We start from the raw sequence: 22,756 nt of genomic DNA, 5'->3' as shown, positions 1-22,756 counted from the left end.
TCTGCCAAGGGACGCCTTGGGGCTTCCTAAGGACAGATACAGCCCGATGGGTTGGGTGGTGACTGTTTAAAGGCAGCTTTGGCAAGTTGTCCAGTTGTCGGAAGCTCAAGGGTCACACTTCTGAGTACATTTTTAAGGGAGACAGAGGGCTGGAAAGGGTCAAGTGGCTACGAGTCTTGGCAAGTTTCCGGGGGCGGCCAAGGACAGGCAGATGCTCATGCCCTTTGACCTAGGGCTGAACAGGGGTTGCTCAAAGCTGCCTTTTGATGGGGAGAACGGATGTGAGGTGCGGATTCACTGCCTCCTCTTTCCCTCATTTTGGGGGGCTGGAAGGCAAGGTAATCGAACGCTGCCTGTCTTTTCAGGAACAAGGCAACGAGAAGACCAACAACGGCACTCACTACAAGTTACAGCTCCTCTACAGCAACGGTGAGCTCTTCTACAGCAACGGTGAGCCGGCGCCTGGCAGCCGGCTTCCAGGCCGCACGCGCTGACCTTGCCATGATCACTCTCAGGGATCGCTTGGAGCCCAGGGCGGCGGGAGGCTTGCCTGGCACAGGGGATTGGGAGGTCACCGTCTCCAGGGCGGCTCAGCCTGGAGAGGCTGCTTGGGCCTCAGACCCATGGCAGAGACGGGTTTGGGGTGTCCAGAAGGGGCTCTACGGCCCTTGACTCGTGCCCGTCCGGTCCCCGCAGGTGTCCGCACGGAACAGGACCTCTATGTCAGGCTCATCGACTCGGTCACCAAGCAGGTGAGCCCGAGGCCACTTGGCTTCTCTTCGCCTGCCTCTGACCCCGCCCCCCAAGCGCCCCAGTTTGTTTCTGACCTGCCCCTCCTCCACGATTTCCTGGGTCAGACTCCACAGCCCCCTCCACGTCCCCCTCCTAGCACCTTGTCTCCTCAGGAAGATTTTTTTTCCCCCTGTCTCACCAAGTGCCCTGTTTTGTCTGGCTCAGGGAAACCCTGGGGGCAGTAAGAGGCGAACAAAAACGATGGAGAGGAAACAATTATTGGGAGATTCAGTTCCCCCAAACATTCCATTTTGCTAAGAATGATGTTCTCACTGGGGCAAACTTCTCTATGATTTCAGTGGAGTCCAAACTGGGCAACCGCGCAGAATGTGCTGCGGGCGGGAATTCCTAATGCGGTGGCAGGCAGTGGGAGAGAAAGCGATGTTGTGCTAGTTCTGAAGTCCCTTCTTTCCTTTCCCCTCACCCCTCTCCACATCTTCCTTTCCTGCCACTACCTCCTTCACAGCCCATCGCTTACGAGGGACAGAATAAGAATCCGGAAATGTGCCGAGTTCTCCTGACGCACGAAGTGATGTGTAGGTAAGAGCCGCCTTTTCCCAGGCCTTCCTGGAGAGCCCGCAGGTGCTCCAGCCCGGCCTTGGCGCGCCGCATTCCCGGGACTAACTTTCAGGAGTGAGCGCTCCCAGCTGGGAGGCCTCGCGGGCAGACGGGCGCAGAGTGCAGACCCACGGAAACCCTTTCATGCAAGTGTCTTAAAGCATAACCGTTGGGACTCAGAACGACTCGGGATTCCACCTCTCTGATGTCGCAGGAGTTTCCTCCGGCTACGTGGAAAGTCTCCACTGTCCCCTGGTCAGTGGTAGTGGTGGAAGCGGGCTGGGCAACCCCGGGCCGGGTTTGGGATCGGCTGGAGTTCCCGCCGGGCCTCTTGTGGTAGATTTCCAGTAACTCCACTTGGAGTTACTGAGTCAAAGCCCTGGAACGACTCCTAGTCTGGGCGAGGGACCACCAGAGGGTTCAGCGGTTCATTTCCGAGGTGCTTCCTGGCACCCAGGCACCTGCGGTGATGCGGGGGCGTTTCTTCCTCCCGGGAGGTTGCTCTCTTAGGAGTTCACGTGTCGGGGGACTTTCTCAGGTCAGAAGGAACTACCTGGAAGAAAGATCAGTCCAGTTCCCACCAGTGAGTTAGGAGGGGCAGGGAGAGGACCCGCTGGGAGATCTGGAGTATGGAGCAACAGCTGGATTCTGATGTTCACGTCCTGAAAGGTTCAGTCTACTGGTGTTCCTGCACCTTTCCCATCTTCCTTTCAGAGACCAATCCATTCCACCTTGAGTCCTGTGCATTACCCCCCCACCCTTTTTTTCTGCCTGACTAGAAGAAAGTTTAAAAAATCAGAAGAATTGCATCTACCCTTATTCTTTCAACAAATGTTTATTGAGTGCCTAATGTGTTCCCGGTATCGGTTGGGTGCTGGGGATCCCACCGCAGACAAGAAAGGATATAAATAGGAAACTCTGGGAAGAGTGTGGCTATTTTATTACGAAAATTTAAATGTCTGCTCCATACATGCTTTTCTTCCTCCAAAAATCTCTGATTGGAGGGAAAGTCTCAATTCTTTACTTGGCTATTGCTTTAGTCAATATCTCTTAACTCCAGACTTACTAGTTTTGGGTAATTGCAGGTTATCTGATTTAGTGTGTACTGTTTTATGGGCAGCTCCCTGAAGCCCTGTCTCCCTCCCCGACCCAGTCAGAAAGAAACCATAACAATCAGACATGTTTGTTTTGGTTTTGACCAAGTATCAAAACAAACTTTCCAAATGCCAGTGGCTTCAGCTGAAAGCAATGGAGGCTTCCTTGCTGGAGTAGCTGGGGGGAAGGCATTGGGAGGGGTAAGAAGATAGATACTCCAGTATCTCAGGGACCTTTGATAGATTTGTTCAGAAAGAAAATACAGTTCTGAGATGTACTTCATATAATACCTAGATTTAAATAGAACGCTTTGATTAGGTTGGTTAGTTGAAGGGAGGTTTTTCTTTTTATGCCTTTGTTTGGAGAGATTACCTCCTGAAAAGGAAACAAAAAACTGATCCATTGTCTAATGAATTATACCTATCATTTAAAATAATACTTGCATGCCCCATCCAGCTGTAGTTAAGACTGACATTTTTATTTTTAAGCCCAATCAAATCCTCCTCATTTTATGCTGTTTAAGTAGCAGCATCAATTTTTAAAGCCTCTAGTTTAGTCTGCATTAGTAACACAATATAAAATATTAGATGCATCCAAAAGGGAAGTTCTCATTCAATCTGTCAGTTAGAGCTGGTTGATACTCCAGGAAGGGGGAGAAGTTCCTTCTCTTACATTTTAAGAGCCAGTTGTAGCAGTCAATGATTGAGAGATGAATCAGGTATCCTGTTTCTCAAGGGTTATTGCATATACTTAGTTTCATTTGCATAGTTATTTGGCATACCTGGGCACTTCCCTGGATGGTTTTATGTTCCGTAATCTTTAGTAAAAAGCCTCATAAATCTGTGTTTAGCTTTGAATGGGGAACAAAGCAGAGACAAAATAAATCTCTTTAGGAATAACTTTTTTTCTCCCTTCCCCAATGGTCTCTGTTCCTCTCTTCCCTGCTTTGGTTCATTTTGCCAATTATTAGCAAGGAGAAATCTAGTTGTTATGTCGCTGCCAGCCACCCCTGAGCCCTCAGTGCTCAGAGGGTTAAAAGATATTATAATTTGAACAGAAGTCGTCTCAAGGCCTACAGCTGGCTAATAACAGAGTTGTATTGAGCTCGAGCAAACCCCACAGCTGTGACTTTTCGCCACAAGGCGCAGGCTAGACAGGGCCCTAATCAGATGGGCCAGCCGGGCAGTGGGGCCAGTGTCTTTATCGGCCAGATGGTGTGAATTTAGACACTTTTGTTATGCAATCGCAGGGAGGAGTTGGGGAGAAGAAAACAAAACAAAAGCCACCATGCTGTGCGCTTATTTGAGTTTGAAATTAGAGACAGATTTTTGAAAGTTGAAGGTTGAATTTTAAAAACTATTTTGGAGGGGAAAGGGACACACTCGCTTGTCGTGAGCTGGAGTTTGGCTGACTGGACACTCTCCGTCCAAGGCTGGGGCTTTTTCCCCTTCCCCAGCCATCTTTTATTCCTTCTTTTTCCCTTTCTGAAAAATGCAGGTATGATTCAGGATTGTGATAAGAGTTCTCATATTTCCCCACCTCCCACTTCCAACTTGTTTTAGTTTTTCTCTCTCCTTCAAAGACTCCGGGTGGAGATGGGGAGAATAAATTAAGAATGTTTCAAGTAAAAGGTTCTCCAAATAAGTACTAGAATAAAATAAACCAAACCAAGCCAGAGAGAAACAGTGGAACAGCTTTCGTTTTCATTCATTAGGAAAAAAGAGCACCTCTGAGTCTCTCTGGGGTTGTTACGAACACAGTCTTAACCTATTGCCAAGCTCAGTTTCCTCTTCTCTTTGTTTTATTTATTTTTTTATTGCTTTTTTTTTTTTAATCTTAGAGTCATTTTTAGTTTTAGAAAACGCTTATCAGGAATTTCAAACTTGCCTGTTGGAGAATAATCCTAAAAGCCTTTTAACTAAAGTAGCTGAACCTGAAGTTGGTCACTCAGGCTTTGTTTACACAGCAAAGGGAAGGCAGAATTGAGTTTATCGTCTGAGTAATTCAGGGACCTGGTTTCTTAGCTGTTCCACACTGTTTGGGGAGTGTAGGTTCACAAACATCTCAGGTTCTTCACTTCCCATTGCTTGTGCTAATATTGCTGGCAGGAGGACTGAAAGCCGTTAAAAACAAGGAACGACTAGAACATATTAATGAGAACTTTTCTCTAAAAAAATATAATAATTTGCTTTGGCCAACTTAACAGACCTAGAAAAAATTTAAGATGGGCTCAAATGGGGCTAATTCAACCAAGTTCTATTATTTTTATACCTTCACTATTATAGTTCAATGGCCAAGTGAGTGTCTTCTATGTATGTTTTGTGCTGAATATCAACATTAGAGATGATATTTAAATATGTTACTGTTGGAAAATGGAGGATTGGATCCTAAAGTTTATCTGCATTTTTCTTTGAATATCATTTCCTCCCAAGTTCATTCTCTACATTATACTACACTGGCACCAGGCTTACATTTTTATCTGTTTTCTTTTCCTCCAGAGGAAATCCCCATGGAAGGCAGCTGAATTCAGCTGAACAATTTTGCAAACTTACTCAGCCCCCTCAGAATCATTCCTACCCAAACTAAACAGATTGGCACATTCTGACAGTGTGTGCTCTTGTAATTAAATTGTACCCGGCATTGCACACATATTTGGGGTTAGGTTGACATGCTGGTGATGTCAAAGGGGAGAGTCTTGCTTGAAGGTCTGTAGGTAGCTAGCATGTATGGGTCTTTTGAAACTGTGTTGCTAAGAAAAATGGTTTGCCTGAGCTGCAATGGTATTACGTTGACATAAGCAATATTCTAGAAACAGGAAAGGTGGGAGAAATGGGTGGGGGGTAGGGATTTGGGAAGAGAGACAAGGGCTTTAGGAGGTGGTAGAGCAGCTGGCCTGCATTTTTATTGGTGTTAATCTTGGGATGGATTGAAATTTTAAAAGTTAAGACCTAATATAATTTCAAAGGCCAAATATTATTTCAGAAAGTCCCAGTGGCAAACTCTGGTATTTAAGAAAGTTGAGACCATTTTTCTTTTCCTTCCTACTAATTTGATTAAATTTCTTAAGACCTCATTGTGCCCATTTGCTGCAAATGTTTAAGCATCTCTCAAGTATATTTTACTTTCTGAGTATCATAGACTTATTCACTGGCGAATCCACACACCTGTGAAAGAGGTGGGTTTAAAAAGTTTTAAGGTATTTATTTGTTTATGCTTAATTCTGTGGAGAACAAGAGAGGGCAAATGAGCTGCAGAGAGCCACAGAGCTAGGACTGGGGCTTGGCATGGTGGCATACACCTGTGATCCTAGCACTTTGGGAGGCCGATGTGGGCAGATAGCTTGAGCCTAGGAGTTCGAGATCAGCCTGGGCAACACAGCAAGACCCTGTCTCTACCAAAATAAAAAATTAGCCAAGTGTGGTGGTGTGCACCTGTTGTCTCAGCTATATATGGGAGTCTGAGAAAGGAGGATCATTTAAACCTGGAAGGTTGAGACTGCAGTGAGTCATGATCATGTCACTGCATTCCAGCCTGAGCAACAAAGGGAGACCCTGTCTCAAAAAAAAAAAAAAAAAAAAAAAAAAAAAAATTCTAAGACTGGGTTGGTGCTAGGCCATTGGCTTCCTGCTGTTACACGACTTCCCTTTTTCCTTATGTTATCACCACTTTCAAAGGGTGCTCATGGAATCCCCTAGCCTCATGGACTTAAACCTAGAAGACACTCTAGAGAGAATCAAATCCAACACTTTCACTTTATTCATAAGAAAGAAAAAGCCCAGAGGGGTTAAAGACATTTGACTAAATTTGTGAAGCTGGTTGGTGACAGCTTGGACACCAGAACGCTGATTCCCAGTTCAGCAATCTTCCTAAGGTATCATGTCAAACTCATGCTACAGAAAAACTACCATGGGCAGGGCAGTGTTCACATACAGTTTGGTTATTGTTAGTGTGCTTACTCCTTAGGCATATTCTCCAACAGTATGGATGATAAAGATTTTTTAAAAAGCCATGTCAAGGCTACATCCTTAGCCAACTATAGTTGATAGTGGACCATGTACCTGAGATGAGCTGAGAGGTATTCAGAAGTCTGTAGCCCTGATCAGCAGCAGATGGGCTACCTGGTGGTAAGGGATTGAATTCCCAGTGCTTCTTACTAGCAAGCTTCCTTTGCCCTTCTCACATTTGTCTAGGTGTTTTCGAACGGATACCTTTGGATTGGAGTGTTTTGCTCCCCTCTCAGGTCCTAGGGAGTACTTTCTGTTTGTTGTAATTGCCCCAGGGGATCTTCTTTATCTCTGTCTCAGCTAATCCTATCAGCATTTATTGAGGTCTTTCTATCGGGTACCAAGCACAAGGGGGACATCTTGGGAAGTGGAGTTTTCAGAGCTGGAACTTACACACAGTGGGATACCACTTCTGTTTCAGACTTGGTGAAAATTATTGGAGCTACCATCCAACAGCTCCTTGCTTCATTTTCCTCGTATTTTAAAATGTATACCATAGTTCTGGTCTTCCTACTTCATCTGAAAAATGATGGAAATAAGTGAATGAATAAATGTTTATAAAGCATAGCAAGATCTCTGGAGAAAGATGTTGTATAAATAAGGTTTATAGTAATCCTGGCAGCCACTTGTAGTCTATTTTACATATTTTCCTTCCTCTCCTTTCTTTAATTATTTATTGAGCCATAAATATCTCAAATATCATAAAATCATTGAATATCAATCTGGAAGTGACCTTATCCATCTTAAAATCCAACCTTCCGTGGCTCCGATTAGAAATATGACTCATGGGAAAGTTGTGATTGCTTCTAAGTCACAGAGTGAGAATTTGAGTATATTTTGGCTTCAGGTTCAGTGTTTTTTATTTTTTATTTCATAAAACATGGTCATAAATCCTGCCCTCAAGCCGCTTATACTTGGGAAGCTACCTTAGACAGATTCATTTTTTTTTCTTCAACTTTTAAGTTCAGGGGACCATGTGCAGGACGTATAGGTTTGTTATATAGGTAAACACGTGCCATGGTGGTTTGCTGCACAGATCAACCCATCACCTAGGTATTAAGCCCAGCATCCATTAGCTATTCTTCCTGAGGCTCTCCCTCCCTGCACCGCCCCTCTGACAGGCCCCAGTGTGTGTTGTTTCCCCGCAAGACAGATTCACGAAGGTGAATGTTCTTGTGGCCAGGCACTACAGCTCATGCCAGTAATCCCAGCACGTTGGGAGGCCAAGGTGGGCAGATCACCTGAGGTCAGGAGTTCGAGACCAGCCTGGCCAACATGGTAACAACGCATCTTTACTAAAAATACAAAAATTAGCTGGGTGCGGTGGCACATACCTGTAGTTCCAGTTAGTCAGGAGGCTGAGGCAGGAGAATTGCTTGAACCCAGGAGGCAGAGGTTGCGGTGAGCCAAGAAGGCAGCATCAAGCCATTGCACTACAGCCTGGTGACAGAGCCAGACTGTCTGGGGGGAAAAATGTTCTTGTCATGTGCTCATAGCATTTTCTTGATTTAATAAATTTCTTTCACTCTTGGTTCCTTCCCAATCTACAGTCGATGCTGCGAAAAGAAAAGCTGTGGAAACCGAAATGAGACTCCATCGGACCCAGTCATAATCGACAGGTAGGGGGAAAAAGTGATTTTTCAATCATTTTTGGTTCCTTTTCTTCATGAACCTCAACTCTGAGTACTGATCCATGGAGCTTTGCTGTCAAGTTGGTTTCATGTTATTTCTAGTCACTAAGCTCGTCCAACAAAGGCCTCCTCATGATGGCCTTTCTTGGAAGAAGCCAGAATCTTCCTTTGGAACACGTGTCTCTAAATCTGTGGTGGAGTCTTTTCCAGGTGCACCAGCTTCAGCCTAATAAGTAGTATGTGTGGTGCAGGATATAAGTGATGGCACCTCTCCTCTCGGGCAGGGTGTGGTCTTAATCAGTTTTCTAGAAGAAGCAGTGTGCCCCAAGTTAAGTGGCACCCACTTTATTATTCTCCATGATTGCTGCTTGGCTGGAAGATTATCAATTTAGATTATGGTTTAGGGGATTATGACAAGCTCTCTGTTGCATTCAGGGAGATTCCTTTCTACCATGGAGGATTGCATTCTGGGTTCTATGTTATATTCAGAATGGGAAAGATTCTTTGGGACAAGACACTAATTCACTGAAATGTGATTTAGGCATCCTCAGCTGTCTGTTTTTTGTGATTGGAAACAGAACTTACAAACCAATGAAGAAATACCAAATTAACTTCCAGAAATCATGTAATTTTTAAGAAACCCCATATTCCCATCCCTAATTTTTTTCTCTTTCGTTAAAAAAATGGAATAATTCCCTGTTGCTTCTTTCTTTGGGTTTTCACATTTCTAGCCAGGTCCTGAAATGGATTGGAGAGACCACAGTCTCCAAAGTTGTTATTCCAATATTCCAACGAATTCTCAGTTGGGAGAATGGAACCTCTGGCATTCTTCCCAGAAAGCCAGCTTGGTTTCTTCGTGGAAAGTATAGCATAGCCTAGGAACTGAGGAGGCTGGAATTCTGATCTTGTCCTAGCTTCTGACCTTGGACAAAGCACTCAGCATCTCTCTTCTTCAAGAATATAATGATGGGTTAGGGGGTGCCGTCACTGCTGTAGGCTTCAAGAGGCTACTGAAATATCAGTGGCAGCTTTGCAGTGTTCTCTGAGATGCTTGAAGAGGATGATAGGCAAATATAAAACGTTTGTTGGATGTGTATAGTGTCTTTGCCATTTTAGAAGGTTCCAGTGAGCTGTGTTTTAGGGAGCTATTGAGGTTGCTCTGGTCTTTTTGAAAGTACAGAGAAGCTTAAATATATAGAGTTGCAAGTACTCTTTGGAGTCAGTCATTTTCCTCATCTAGAAGAAAAATCTGAACCTGAGTGGTGGCATGACTTGCCTGTGGTTGTGCAGCTGGTTGGGCAGAGCTGGCATTAGAACACAGCTGTCCTTACTTCCAGGCTGGGTGCCGTAACTCACGCCTGTAATCCCAGCACTTTGGGAGACCGAGGTGGGCAGATCACTTGAGGTGGGGGGTTTGCGACCAGCCTGGTCAACATAGTTGACCCCAGTCTTTACTGAAAATACAAAAATTAGTCAGGCATGGTGGCGCATGCCTGTAATCCCAGCTACTTAGGAGGCTGAAGCAGGAGAATCGCTTGAACCCAGGAGGCACAGATTGCAGTGAGCCAAGATCATGCCACTGCACTCCAGCCTGAGCGACAGAGAGAGATAGTGAGACTCTGTCTCAAAAAAAAAAAAAAAATAAAATAAAATAAAGGAACACAGCAGAGCTGTCCTTGCTTCTAGACTGTGCTTCTCTCCATGGCTTCTCTCCATGGCCACAACCTCATTCTCCCAGCACTTTTTCTGTCCTAACTGATGAGTTGGATCTGTTCATTTCTGTGTTTCCCAGGGATTCTCTGGGAGACTGGATGCATATGAGAGCAGCCTAGACCCTGTCCTTTCCGGCCTGTGGACTGAGCTCACTAATCTTGATCAATCTTGATCTAGTCTTTTCCACTATCTTTAGCTTCTCTTTTAAGAAGGTACTCTAACCTCATGACTGTTACATCCTTTTTCGTAATAAACACCCTGTAAACCAGCTTTAGAAATGTTTGCAAACCTGTAAATACTCACCTGCACCTTGCTTCTCATAAGTACACACCTTAATGGCTCTGCACTAAGCAGGAGCTCTTACTTTAAAGAACTACATCTCACTACATTCACCGATAAAGTTGAATATGTTCATGTTTTCTTCCTATGTAATACACATATTACATGTACAAAAGAAAGTATCTTTGCATCTATAGAAAGAAAAGATTTTCATATTAGGCGCCTTCATAGTTTGTGCTAGCATGCTTTAAATTCTTCTGAGAAAGTGGAAATTGTATCTTGGCTGCAGATTATGAGTTTTATATGACTGTGGCATTTATTTTTACTATCCTATGCACGATAAAATAGCCCAGTGACGTCTCTGCGTCACTTGAAATATGCGTTACTTCCGAAAGGTTGCATGTCTACACATGGAAACATACATACCAAAGGGTATTGTAAATTGTCCGGTATCAGGTTTTAAGGGAGCCCACTTTACTATAAACAGATCCATTTGTTTGGCTTGCTTATTGTAGGGCTTTTTTTTTTTTTAATTATACTTTCAGTTTTAGGGTACATGTGCACAATGTGCAAGTTTGTTGCATATGTATACATATGCCATGTTGGTGTGCTGCACCCATTAACTCGTTATTTAACATTAGGTATATCTCCTAATGCTCTCCCTCCTCCCTCCCCCTACCCCACAACAGTTCCCGGTGTGTGATGTTCCCCTTCCTGTATGATGAGTTCATGTCCTTTGTAGGGACATGGATGAAGCTGGAAACCATCATTCTTAGCAAACTATCGCAAGGACAAAAAATGAAACACCGCATGTTCTCACTCATAGGTGGGAATTGAACTATGAGAACACATGGACACAGGAAGGGCTTTTGTTTTAAGATAAGTGTTCTCTCACTGAAACCTTGTCTTATCACTCCTGAATGTCTTTTGGGTTTACCTTAGCCTTCTTGCCTTCATTTTCAAAAGTAAAATGGCATGAAGCAACCTGAGCACCATAGTGGGATCCCATCTCTACAAAAACTAAAAAAGCTAGCCAGGTGTGGTGGTGCACACCTGTGGCCCTAGATACTCAGGGGGCTGAGGTAGGAGGATCACTTGGGCCCAGGAGGTGGAGGCTGCAGAGAACTGTGATTGTGCCACTGTATTCCAGCCTGGATGACAGAGGGAGACCTGTCTCAGAAAAGAAAAGAAAAAAAAAGGGCATAAAGTCAGGTTTCCATTTGTTGAAGTTGGGAATGGTGCTTACAGTATCCAGGGGTTTGGATCAGCCTTGCGTCTGGTCTCTGCATCCATCTGCCAACTCCGTGAGTTCCCTCACAAGCCCCAAATGGGTGCAACGTAGTCTATTTTGGATTGCCTCTGTGTAAATATAGAACTCTGTTCCTTGTCCTTGTTCCTATAATGCCAACTAATTATCTCCTCCCCCTTCTCACCTAACCTTACCAGATGCAGTTAATTTACACTGTCTGTCTTTGCGTTTTCTCACACAACAGGCACGCTCCACTCTGGCTCAGAAGAAGTCTGTTTATTCCCTTGAAATGTGCATGTTCTGGGGAGAGGGAGAGGATGGTTCCCCAACTTTTCACCACCAAGGACCCCTTAAGCTTCTTCCGTGGTGAACACAGGGTTTTGCAGGACTTTGCCTTCCAAACTGCTATGGACAAATAATAATGCAGCTATAATGCCATTTTTGTTAATCAAAAACATATAACAAAATGGGAAGGAAAAACATCTCCTCTCAGAAATGCCCTTGATACCATCAATGGCCAATTAAGAGTTTTTGATTGGGGTGAGATAACCAGTGTTACCACACAGACTTGGGAGGCTTCCAGCTCAAACACAAAACAACTTGGCTTTCTGGTGAGTCCATGTGACCGTATCCCAGCAGATCTTCTGTTTCCAATAGGCTGCTTGAAATACGAAAAATTGCTTTTACTACTTTGTGGCCCTTTAATTGAAAACCATTGGAGTTTACAATAGGGGATCCTCTATTAAGGACTTATTTCTCCATTTCTCAAGACTTAGCCCCAGACTTGGAGTTTTTTCACCCAATACTAAATTACTCCCTGCCTTAATCTCTCTAGAAACATAAATTACATAAATTTATTTTCTATTTTCAGTATGCTTTTGTGAATTCTTGGGCAACTATGCCCCTCTCCAAAAGGCCAGACCAAAACACAGCCCAGCAGGACTTGCTGCTGAATCAAGGGTCTCCTGATTAATTTTTAGTGTAGAAATCCAAAGTCCCCATCAGGGAAAGAAAATCCCAAAACAGAACAGAATGAAACATCATCCTTACTGTGGTCTTCAGCTGAGCTCTTGTCTGTAAAGGCCTGTGTGGTAAATAAAAATAAAAGGCTCAATGGATTTGCATTTGTGTTTTAGAGGGAAGCTCTAATTCAAACTTGGTTGTTATGGGCTGTGTTCTTTTCAAACTCTCTTCTCTATCTGGTAGGTTCTCTGATGATCCAGTGAGCCACTGAGGGGCTCAGGATAATCTGGTGATCTGTGAGAAGAGGACTTTAGGGACAGTCTGACTAATGTGGGAGAAGGAAGATGAGTCCCTATTGTTCCTGTCCTTGTCAGCCCCATAAAAGGTCAGATGGATAGAGAGGGCAATAATTTATTTTGAATCTTCATAGGCTACCTGTGTGCGTACTGGTAGGGTATTTTCTAGTAAATAAATAAAAAGGAGGTGCAACCTATTTCTCACACGCTAAATATCCCAGTCTTTTGTCCCTGGATGTTGGCCTCATGTATTTCTGAGCTCTGTTCCCAGGAGGACCATTTTAAGTGTTGATGTGTTTTTGTTTATTTTCTTTCTTGAGAAACCAAAAAAACAACAGAATGATCTTCATTCAAAAGGTTTATTCAAAAAGATCTGAATAAACTGAGGTTTAGTTGCCCATGAAGGGTTCTCCTGATGCCATTTTCTTTTACAAAAAATTAATTGCGGTAAAATACATATAAAATTTACCATCTTTGCCATTTTAAGTGTGTAGTTCAGTGGCATGAAATACATTCACATTGTTGTGCAACTATCACCACCATTCATTTATATAACTCTTTTCATCTTGCAAAACTAAAACTCTGTACCCATTGAACAATTCCCCACTACCCCTCTCCTACCCCCACCAGCACATGGAAACCACCATTGTATTTAATATCTCTATGAAGTTGACTACTCTAGACACCTCATGTAAATGGAACCAGGTGGTATTTATCTTTTTGTTTCTGGCTTAGCATCACCTCAAGGACTCTCCGTGTTGTAGCATGTGTCAGAATATCCTTCCTTTTAAAGGCCGAATGGTATTCCATTGTATGGATGAACCACATTTTGTTGTCTATTCATCTGGCAATGGGTTGCTTTGACCTTTTGGCTACTGGAAATAATGTTGCTGTGGACATGAGTATATGAGTAAGTATCTGTTTGACCCTCTGCTTTCAATTCTTTGGGGAACATACCCAGAAGTGGAATTGCTGGACTAGATGGTAATTAAATTTTCATTTTTAAAAGGAACTTCCGTATTGTTTTCTACAGCAACTGTACTATTTTACATTGGCAGCCATGTAAAATAGCAGTTGTATTTTACACTGGTGGCAATGTAAAATAGAACAGTTGCTGTAGAAAACAGTATGTAAGTTATTTATTGTTCTTCCATATTGTGCATAAGCGCAAGCAAGACTTCCAACTTCTCCACATCCTTACCAATCCTTGTTTTTTTATTTTTTTGATAGTAGTCATCCTGATGGGTGTGACTCTTGTTTTTAATGATTTTTCTTCTTCCACCATCTTGGTGTGGGCATTGTCATCTGCTGGTCTCACCTCTGGTCCAGGCTTGTCATTGGCCCTTCTCCTGCTGTCTAACACAGTCTCTTCCTGCCTCTCTCTGCCTCATGAAGTACCTTGTTCTACTGAAGCATATGTTTGGATCTACTTTCCCCTGGGCCGTACTTGTTCTTTCTCTCTCTCAAGTATATTTCTTAACTCCAGTGAAGTGCGATTTGTGGGATGGAAACTTTTAGAGAATCACAGTAGAGATAGGATTTGGGTAGTAGTTGGAGTTGAGCTGCAGGTGAGATTTATATCTACAAGTTGACCGATGTCTGCAAGGTGACCATTACCTCCCATTCCTCGGAAATGGGCAAACCAGATATATCAGTAGTGTTATCTCCTGAGTGAAGACTTCTGGCTCTGAGAAGGATAGATAAAACCAATAATAACATTTATCTAACAGTAAATTGGCACTTATTGTATGTTGGGCATTGTGCTATTACATTTGTGCTAGTAAAATCATCTTAATTCTCAATGGTTGATAAAAGTCTCAAGTTTGAAGGAGTTATGTAACTCAGCCAAGGTCACATAGCCAGTTTGCTTGTGAAACTGGAATTTAGTCAATAGGTAGAAATTACAGAGAGAAAGATTTTGGTATAATAGGAAGAAAAACTGCAGAGTTAAGAGCTGTGAAGATGGAAGGGCCTGGTGGGTGTGATCTGGAAGAACTGATAGGAACACTGGAGGGGGAATCTGTTATTGTGGAAGGAGTGGGCACTGTTGGCCCTTGAAGTAGCATTTAACTTGAGATTGTGTGAGTCACATTCAACTGTGTGACAGATTTGACAGAATGTCCGTCCTCGGCATGACTGAGGAGTGGATAGTGCAGTGCAGCAAAAAGGGCCTCGGATTAGGACCAGAAGACCTGTGTTGGGCCCCAGAACATTTCACTAGTTAGCTGTCTAATGTTACAGAGGTCAAGAGTCTCCTCTCTATGACTCAGTTCCCCTATTTGTAAAATGAAGTGCCTTGGGTTCATGGGTGACTAATACATTACCTTCCAATTCTACTTTCTCTGATTCTTGCTGAGGCCTCAAGTTTGTGGGTCAGGAGTGCTAATTCATCCCTGCTCCTCAATAATTTACTGGAGTTATTAATATATATGTCTTCTCTGTCCAGACTCTTCATCTCCAGTATGGGAGAACCCAGTACTGTGAAGAGCCCACAGAAACCTGGCCCTAGGCTATTAAAAATTTTTTTTTTGAGACAGAGTCTTGCTCTGTTGCCCAGGCTGGAATGCAGTGGTGCAATCATAGCCCACTGCAATCTCAAACTCCTGGGCTTAAATGATCCTCCCGCCTCATCCTCCCAAGTAGCTGGGACTACAGCTGTGTCACTATGCCTGGCTATCTTTTAAATTTTATTTTTTTGTGGAGACAGGGTCTCACTCTGTGCCCAGTTTGGTCTCAGGAATTCCTGGCCTCAAACGATCTTACTACCTCAGGCTTCCACAGTGTTGGGATTACTAGTGTGGGCCGCTGCACTCAATGTATTTTTTTTTTTAAGTGAAAATTTCATTCTCTCAAGGAGGGTTTAGATTTTCTCAATAAAAACCACAGATTATCTATCCAATGTGAATGCATCGTTCTTTCATGATCTCATTCCGTTGTTTCCTAGCAAAACCTTTGTTAGTTTCTTGGCCATTTCAGGGAATTACAGGTAAGATAAAGGACTCTGTAGCTGGGAAACAGTGTCCCTATGGATTGAAGCTCTTCACTGGAGGACACTGGAGCCAAGAGGTAAAAAAAAAAAAAAAAAAAAAAAATTTGTTTGGGAAAATGACTCTCCTCCTCATGATTGCAGAGGTGGTGCTGGAAAGTACACTCATGTAATTGGGTTAGTGTTTAAGAATTACAGTTATTCTGCTTGCCTGGCCAGCTTCCTGACACTGGAGTTTTAGGATTTGATGCAAACGAGCTTAGTTGTGTATAAATGGGCTCGTTCCATCATTCATTCACTTGCTAAGTCCTTATGTTATTCAGTTATCAAGCAAAAAATATTTGTGAATGGCAGTGAGAGATCAGCAGCGAATACAATAGGCATGGTTCCCGCTCTCATGGAGCATACAGTGTAAATAAGCACACAAAAAATACATATTCACAAAATACACAAAAAGCGCTCTGACGACTAGGTCAATGGACGGTAGCTGGGTCCCAGCATTCGAATCCCATCCTTTCTTTCTCTGTGAATCCCCCTGTCCGGAACACAGATCTTGAATTTTTCCTCTTTTCTCCCTTTGTATACACTATTTCCACCTGGAATACCCACCCCAAGCACTCTGCCAATATAAATCCTATCCCTTTTTCAAGACCTAGTTCAGATTCTACTTCCTCAAAGATATTAATTCTTGTAGTGAAATTCTTTTCCCTTGACATTTATCATAAATGCTTACCTTGTTCAGGGGTATGGGCATTATATATTTATTTTACCTATTTTGTGCTTGCTTTACATTTCCAATTGTATTATAATTCTTAGATATCAGACATCACATGGCATTTAAATCTTGACGCCAATATTTATTAGCTGTGTGATGGTGTTAATAATACTTCTCCCCTTGAGTTGTTGTGCTAAATACATTAATGTAAGGTGCCCACATAGTGCATGATACAACAGATGCTTTAAAAAAAGTCAGGGCAATTATCCTGTATCTCACATTGCATCTTTGTAGTGGCTTGGATGCTACAGACACTCCATAGATATTAATTCACAGATTAATCTCTGACTGCCAAGCATTGAAGAGTTTGGGTGATTGAGTCTATTGCCAGTTCATATAGGACCATTCCTGTGACTTCCTGCATTCTACAACCTCTTAGCGATCTTATGTCCAGGGGCAGATAGGTACAGAACAGACCCAAGAACAGATATCTAGGGTTGTAAAGCAGAATGAAATTCTTACTTATATTTAGTAAATATTTATCAAGGGCATATTATGTCATGGACCTTGCAGTGGGGTCTTAGGGATAATAAGATTGAGTAAACAGAAAGCTTTCCCATTAAGAGCTTGGAGTTTATATGGAAAAACAAAGATGTGCAGATATGACTAGGATGCTATGCAAAATGCAAAAAGTACCATAAAAGAGATAAAAGGATAAGCACTCTGGAAGATCTGAAGTGCAGAGATAATTTCCATCATGGCAGAGATAGGTGGGGTGATGGCTATACCTCGAATATTTACAAATTGGGGCAGAATGGCCTTCTAGGAAGAAAGTGTGTTGGAAAAGGCACCTGGAAAGGAAAGAATTTCCTAAACCTGCACATAGTTTTAGAGGTACATGGGTACATGTGAAGAGAGATAGCAAGAGAAGTTGGAGAGATTATTTGGGCCCAGATTTTGGAGGACTTTATATGCCCACACAAAAGTATTTTGACATTACTTTGTTAGTGATGGAAGATGTAGAAGGATTTTGAGTTGTGCCATTTCATGATCAGGCTGGTATTTTGGAGAGAGAACTCTGAGGATGGATTGGAACACGGAGAATGGAAGTAGGGGAACCTGCTAGAAAGTTTTTTCCCTGCCAGATACTCTGGTATCAGCCACTGGAGGGAAAGGTCCTTTTTCTCACCTCTTCACACCCTGCTTCCCCTCCCCCAGCACACTCACCACTCCAAAGCTTTTGCTGATGTTGCCGCTTGTCCCCATGAGTACGTGTCTTCTTTGTTCACTGGGAAGCTCAGATTCATTGCAGGGAACTGCTGTTATACCATCTGGCAATCTGTGAATTTTTTAGTAGCCTGGATGTTTGTGAGAAAGCAGAAACTCAGGCCAGAATCCAAACCATTTATAAGTAATTCTTTAGAAAAGAGGGAGAAAGACGAAAACCAACTCACCATGACTAGTATTCTCTCATTCAAAGTGCTTGCCCAAGACCTCTGGATCAATTCCCAGTGAAAATCAGAGGATCAACTGGATGGACGTGGTTATTAGAGCAGATGATGCCATGCTTCAACTTCCAGCTTCTTCCTTATAAAATTGTGTGATGTGATTAAATAGCAGATTTGCTAGGAAGTGAATGAGTCAAGGAGCAGAAGAACAGTACTCTAAAATTGTGCTGTGCTGGAAATAAGAAGTAGGTATTTATTTTTAGAAAAGACATATCTTTGCAAACTTATCCAGCTGGCTTTAGGAGGAACAAAGGTCCTGGAGCCTGGGAAAGATTAGGATGAGACTATATATTTACCCAAAGAGGACCTCCCAAAAGTGCCGGTTATTACCTTCTTCTATTGGAGTAAACAGGGCTGGATAAGTTCTTTGGGCCTATTTTTGACCCAGCTAAGAGACTGGCATGCCAAATGGTTGGGAAAAGAGACCTATATACCAAGGAGAGAAGGAAGTTATCCACAGATGATTCGCAGATTTAGGATTCTACCCACTAGGGATTGACTAGATGATTTGTTTGCGAATTAGAATCTTGTAAGAATTGTTCTTTGTTGCTGTCTTCTACACATTGACTTAGAGTTGCAACTGGAGGGGACATTTGATCAGAAAGAGAAGTAGCTGAGTGATGAGAGGCTCCAACCTTGTCAGCCAGCCTAGACCAAAGCCTATAAGGAGTCAGCATTTCATCAGTCTGGACTGGATCATTGATGAAATGGTTGTCCTCCAAGAAGTTTTCTTCTAAACTCAAAATTTCCAGTGAAGGCAAACTTTCCTGGTCCCCTCGAGACCACCAAGGAGCCGGAGCTGGTGAGAAATGCAGCAGCTGCCCCCATTTAACAAGAGCCTTTGAGAGGGAAATAAGGGGAGAAATTCCTACCTCCACTGATGTGATGACAGAAATGGAGGAATTTGCAGAGATGGAACCAACACTTCAGGACTAGTACCTTGAAAAGCTCCTAAGTAGCCAGGGCTTTTAAAACAGAGAACTCACAAGATGGCAGTGAGATGAGGGCTGGGGCTATTGTGTCTCTGAATGCTGCTACTTCCATGTAGCCCCTCCAAAAAAGCCCCAAGGTGGGTCTCTCTGGAGATAAATGGTGAGCTGTTTTGGTGCTTCATGCACAATTGTACAGGATATTTTTCTAATTAATTGAAAGCGATGTGCACAACTCAGTTTAGCTACAGACTGGAAATGTTATCCCACATTACAAAGTAGAAAACCCAGTTGAAGATCAACAATTTCAGGAGCTGTGTAGCTGGCCAAAGCTCAGCTGGGATAAGAGATGAGGTCTCCAGCTCCCAGAACAAAACTGAGGTGGTCTCTGCAAGGAAAGGGACAAGAGAAACAGTGGGATTCCCATAGAATAGATTGTGGCTGAATTACAAGGCTTCTAACTGGACTGAAGGCTTGGAGGATTTACTGAAGGTCTGAGGATTCATTACCTTTCAAGCACATGGCTTGGGGCAAACTGATGGCATTTCACTTTACTATAATGAATGATTTTGTGTGGAGCCCGTTTCTTAAACGCAAAAAGTATTTTCTCACTTCAGAAGATATACACAGGAAATAGATTTCTGACACGTGAGCTGAGGACTCAAAGTGGCTGTTATTCTTGTAGTATGATAATAACCACAGTAAAATTTGGCATTAGCACTGGTTTGCTTACTCCTCTGTCATTCATTCATTCATCCATTCATTCAATTCTTCCCTCTCATTGAATCTAGAGTTGCCATATTTAGCAAGTAAAAACTAGGATGCTATTTAAATATAAATACCAGATAAACATGAATGATTTTTTTAGTATGTATATCCAAGTTAAATTTGCATTTCAGATACACAATCATTTTTCAGCATAAGTTTGTCCCACGCAATATTTGGGATATACCTCCACAGAAAAATAATTCATTGTTTATTTGAAATTTAAAATTAACTGAGCATCTTGTATTTTATCTGGCAAACCTATCTGAATCCTGGTTTCTTAAGTGAGGAGTTGGAAAGCAATGGCCCTTTCTCAACATGTGGAGGGGACAGAGAGATGTGTGGCCATAACTGACTTCAGAGCCAATCAGCATATGCTATGGTTCCTTTATTTTAGTGATTTCTGGGACTCATAACCTTTGCCTTCTGATCTATACAGAAGCTGATTCACACATAGGAGATTCATTTAAAAGGCAGACAGGTGAGCAGAAAGCATTATTGGGATCCATCAGCATTTTCCCCTCTTCTTTGTCAGTTTCTCCTCACAGACTCCCTCCTCATGTTCAGTCTCTTCCCTCCTTTTTTGTCACCTCTCAATGCCTTGGTCTCATGGTCTGTCTAGACCCTGCTTTATGGACTTGTCACCTCCCCTGGATTGTTTTTGCTTAGTGTCTACTGTCCAGCCCCTGTGCACTTTAATTCTGACTTCCCTAAAAGCCTTTGTTTAGCATTCCCCAAGTCTCCTTCTCCAGCGCTTTAAACATGTGGGATTGTTTAGGCTCGAGTGATAAATTGCACAGAGTTAAAGGTGAAGGAGAAGCTCCACTCTCTCTTCTTGGTTGTGGCTGACGCTTGAACAAGAGCCAGACTTTACTTCGATTTAACGCTAACAGTCTGCTCGATGCTTGCCCAAGCAAATGTAGAGTGGCTAATGCATTTTATCCTCCAGCTGGCGAGGCACAGGATGAAGAGTAACCACCCTTTAGACCTGTATCTGGATAATGTAGAGAACTGAAGAAAAAAAAAATCTGACTTTGAAAATGTGATGTCATATAGATTCAACCTACGTAGCAAAAGGGACAGCACAGTTAACCCCACCCCTGCTTCCTTTACTTGCCTTTAATCCACCACCCTTGTCTCCATCCCCTTCTTTTTCCTTTGTTTACCTTCCCTCTTCCTGCCTTCAGTTTTTGGGCCTCCCTTGCTTTCTGTCCATTGCCCTGCATTTCTAATGGGTGTCTAACCTTGATTCCTACTCAGGCAATCAGAAACATTTCCCTTAGCAACTTGCACCCCATTGCCTTTCTCCTAAAGACCTCCCTTTCTTCTTTTCACTCCCCGATGAAGAATAAAATGCTGGTTTCACTGTAGGTGTCCTGTTTATAACTCTGGGCTGGCGGTTTTCACTTCAAGTGGCGTCCATTGAGCTTGTAAATTGTATTGGATCAGTGAGCCCATAATGAGACCTCCAAACCCAAACACTGGAAGTCTGCTGGGATTTTATTGTTCATAAAGCTTCTTCCCTGGGGAGAGATAGAGTCATTAGGTGTGCACTGTGTTTAATATTTGGTCATGACAGGAAGCAGTAATTTTCTATTTTTATGGTGGCTTCTGAGTTTTTAAAGCAATTGTCTAATTCCCATCACTGAGACTGGAAGCAAATTAACTAGACAGCGAGGAAAGCCTGAGTGAGGGTGCTTTGCGTTGGGGCACATCTTTCTTATCTTTCTCCATCCTGTGCCTGACCTGCTCCACCTTTGATGGTTGGCACCTGCCTACACATGGACACACCTTATCCTTCGAGCCTCCTAAACTCTTCCTGTCAGGTAGAAACATTCCTTCTCTGCAGAGAAGGTGGAGCTGTGCCTCCCCACTTCTCAACCCCTGGGAAAGCAGGCAGTTTTGAGCATGATGTCCATTCTGAAGATTTTCAACTTAATCCAGCTTACAGGTAGCTCCAAGTTGCAGTGTAAGGTCTCCCTGCCTCTTGGGGTAGGAGATGGCTTTGGCTTAGAAACTTCTGAAACAGAGACAGACAAGTTGCTCTCAGAAACCAAGCACCCAGAGACCAGTAGAGAAAGAGCTGTTGGTGAGTTTTCATGGTCACCATCAGTTGACCAGGCTGACCTGTGATGTCAGAACAAGAGGTGGAAATTTCTGAGGACATGGGCTCAGCTGCTGTCTAGTCACATCTGTACAGGGCTATAACCAGCAGATGACCCTATAGGTCCTGGGGCCAATGATCCCTTGGATTCTGGCTGCTGGCCTACCCTGACTGTGGGATTTGTAGTGCCATGGAACCAAGATTCTATGATGTAATTCCAAGGACAAGGAGGAAGAAGCAGAAGTCCAATTGCTTGGATTGAGATCTATTCTGTCTGTAGAATATCTTGGTCTCTTCAGAGCGTTTTCCCTAGTAGAAAACTAACATTGAGGCTTCAGAGACCTGCTTCTTTGGGATGCCAAAGCCAACCTTTTTTTTTGAGTTTTACAGGCCCAGTGGGAACCAGCTGAGCAAAATTATCGTGCTGGATCTGGCCCTCAAAGCTGTGGAACTAACTCTTAGCTGTTAATCAAATGGGATGACCTTGAGAAATACTTACTAAAAGCTTCTTGGCATTTGATGCCTAAACTTGTTGCACATTAGATAATTCCAGGGAAAGTTAAGAAACCTTGGCCTGAAGGCAGAAAGCCTGACCCAGGGAGTAAATAAAAGCCTCTCCTTTCCAAACTGAAAATCATGCATACCTATCCTCTGAAATAGTATGTTGCCTGCAAAGTGAGAGGATACCTAATATCTTCCCAGTGTTTGGGGGTTCTTTGCCTTTTTTTTTTTTATTGCCATGGATCCCATTGATGGTCTAGTGAATCCTACGGACCGATAATACTAATGTGGCTTGTTTACATTTAAAATGGAAGGAAATGGTAAATGTTTGTTGGGGGTCAGTGAAAATAAGATGTAATGTTTATCCAAGTTCATGGACCTCTTCACACTCCAAATGCATGAGAAGTGCTACCAACTACACATCAGCACACGGTGTTCTTTTTCTTCCTATTCCATCACCAGCCCTTTGTTTCTCTCTCACTTCTTTTTTTTTTTTTTTTTTTTGAGATGGAGTCTTGCTCAGTCACCGAGGCTGGAGTGCAGTGGCATGATCTCGGCTCACTGCAACCTCCACCTCCCGGGTTCACGCCATTCTCCTGCCTCAGCCTCCCGAGTAGCTGGGACTATAGACGCCTGCCACCACGCCTGGCTAATTTTTTTTTTTTTTT

At 43.0% G+C, this 22,756-nt stretch overlaps 1 protein-coding gene across 2 annotated transcripts in view; it reads left to right on the top strand.

Annotated features, from left to right (window-relative positions):
- Positions 1–22,756, top strand: part of EBF2 (EBF transcription factor 2) — a 207,656-nt gene that overhangs the window by 4,060 nt on the left and 180,840 nt on the right. Inside the window, exons 3-6 of one of the 2 annotated variants that reach the window (XM_002818920.6) lie at positions 366–429; positions 697–752; positions 1,259–1,332; positions 8,000–8,068. In XM_002818920.6, coding sequence (XP_002818966.1) covers positions 366–429; positions 697–752; positions 1,259–1,332; positions 8,000–8,068 — 263 coding nt within the window. The other variant, XM_063726596.1, reaches the window with a different exon arrangement.

The sequence above is a fragment of the Pongo abelii genome, chromosome 7, assembly GCF_028885655.2.
Source record: "Pongo abelii isolate AG06213 chromosome 7, NHGRI_mPonAbe1-v2.0_pri, whole genome shotgun sequence".
Lineage (NCBI taxonomy): Eukaryota > Metazoa > Chordata > Mammalia > Primates > Hominidae > Pongo > Pongo abelii.
Note: the sequence above shows the minus strand (reverse complement) of the source record. Positions and strands in the feature narration are given on the sequence as shown.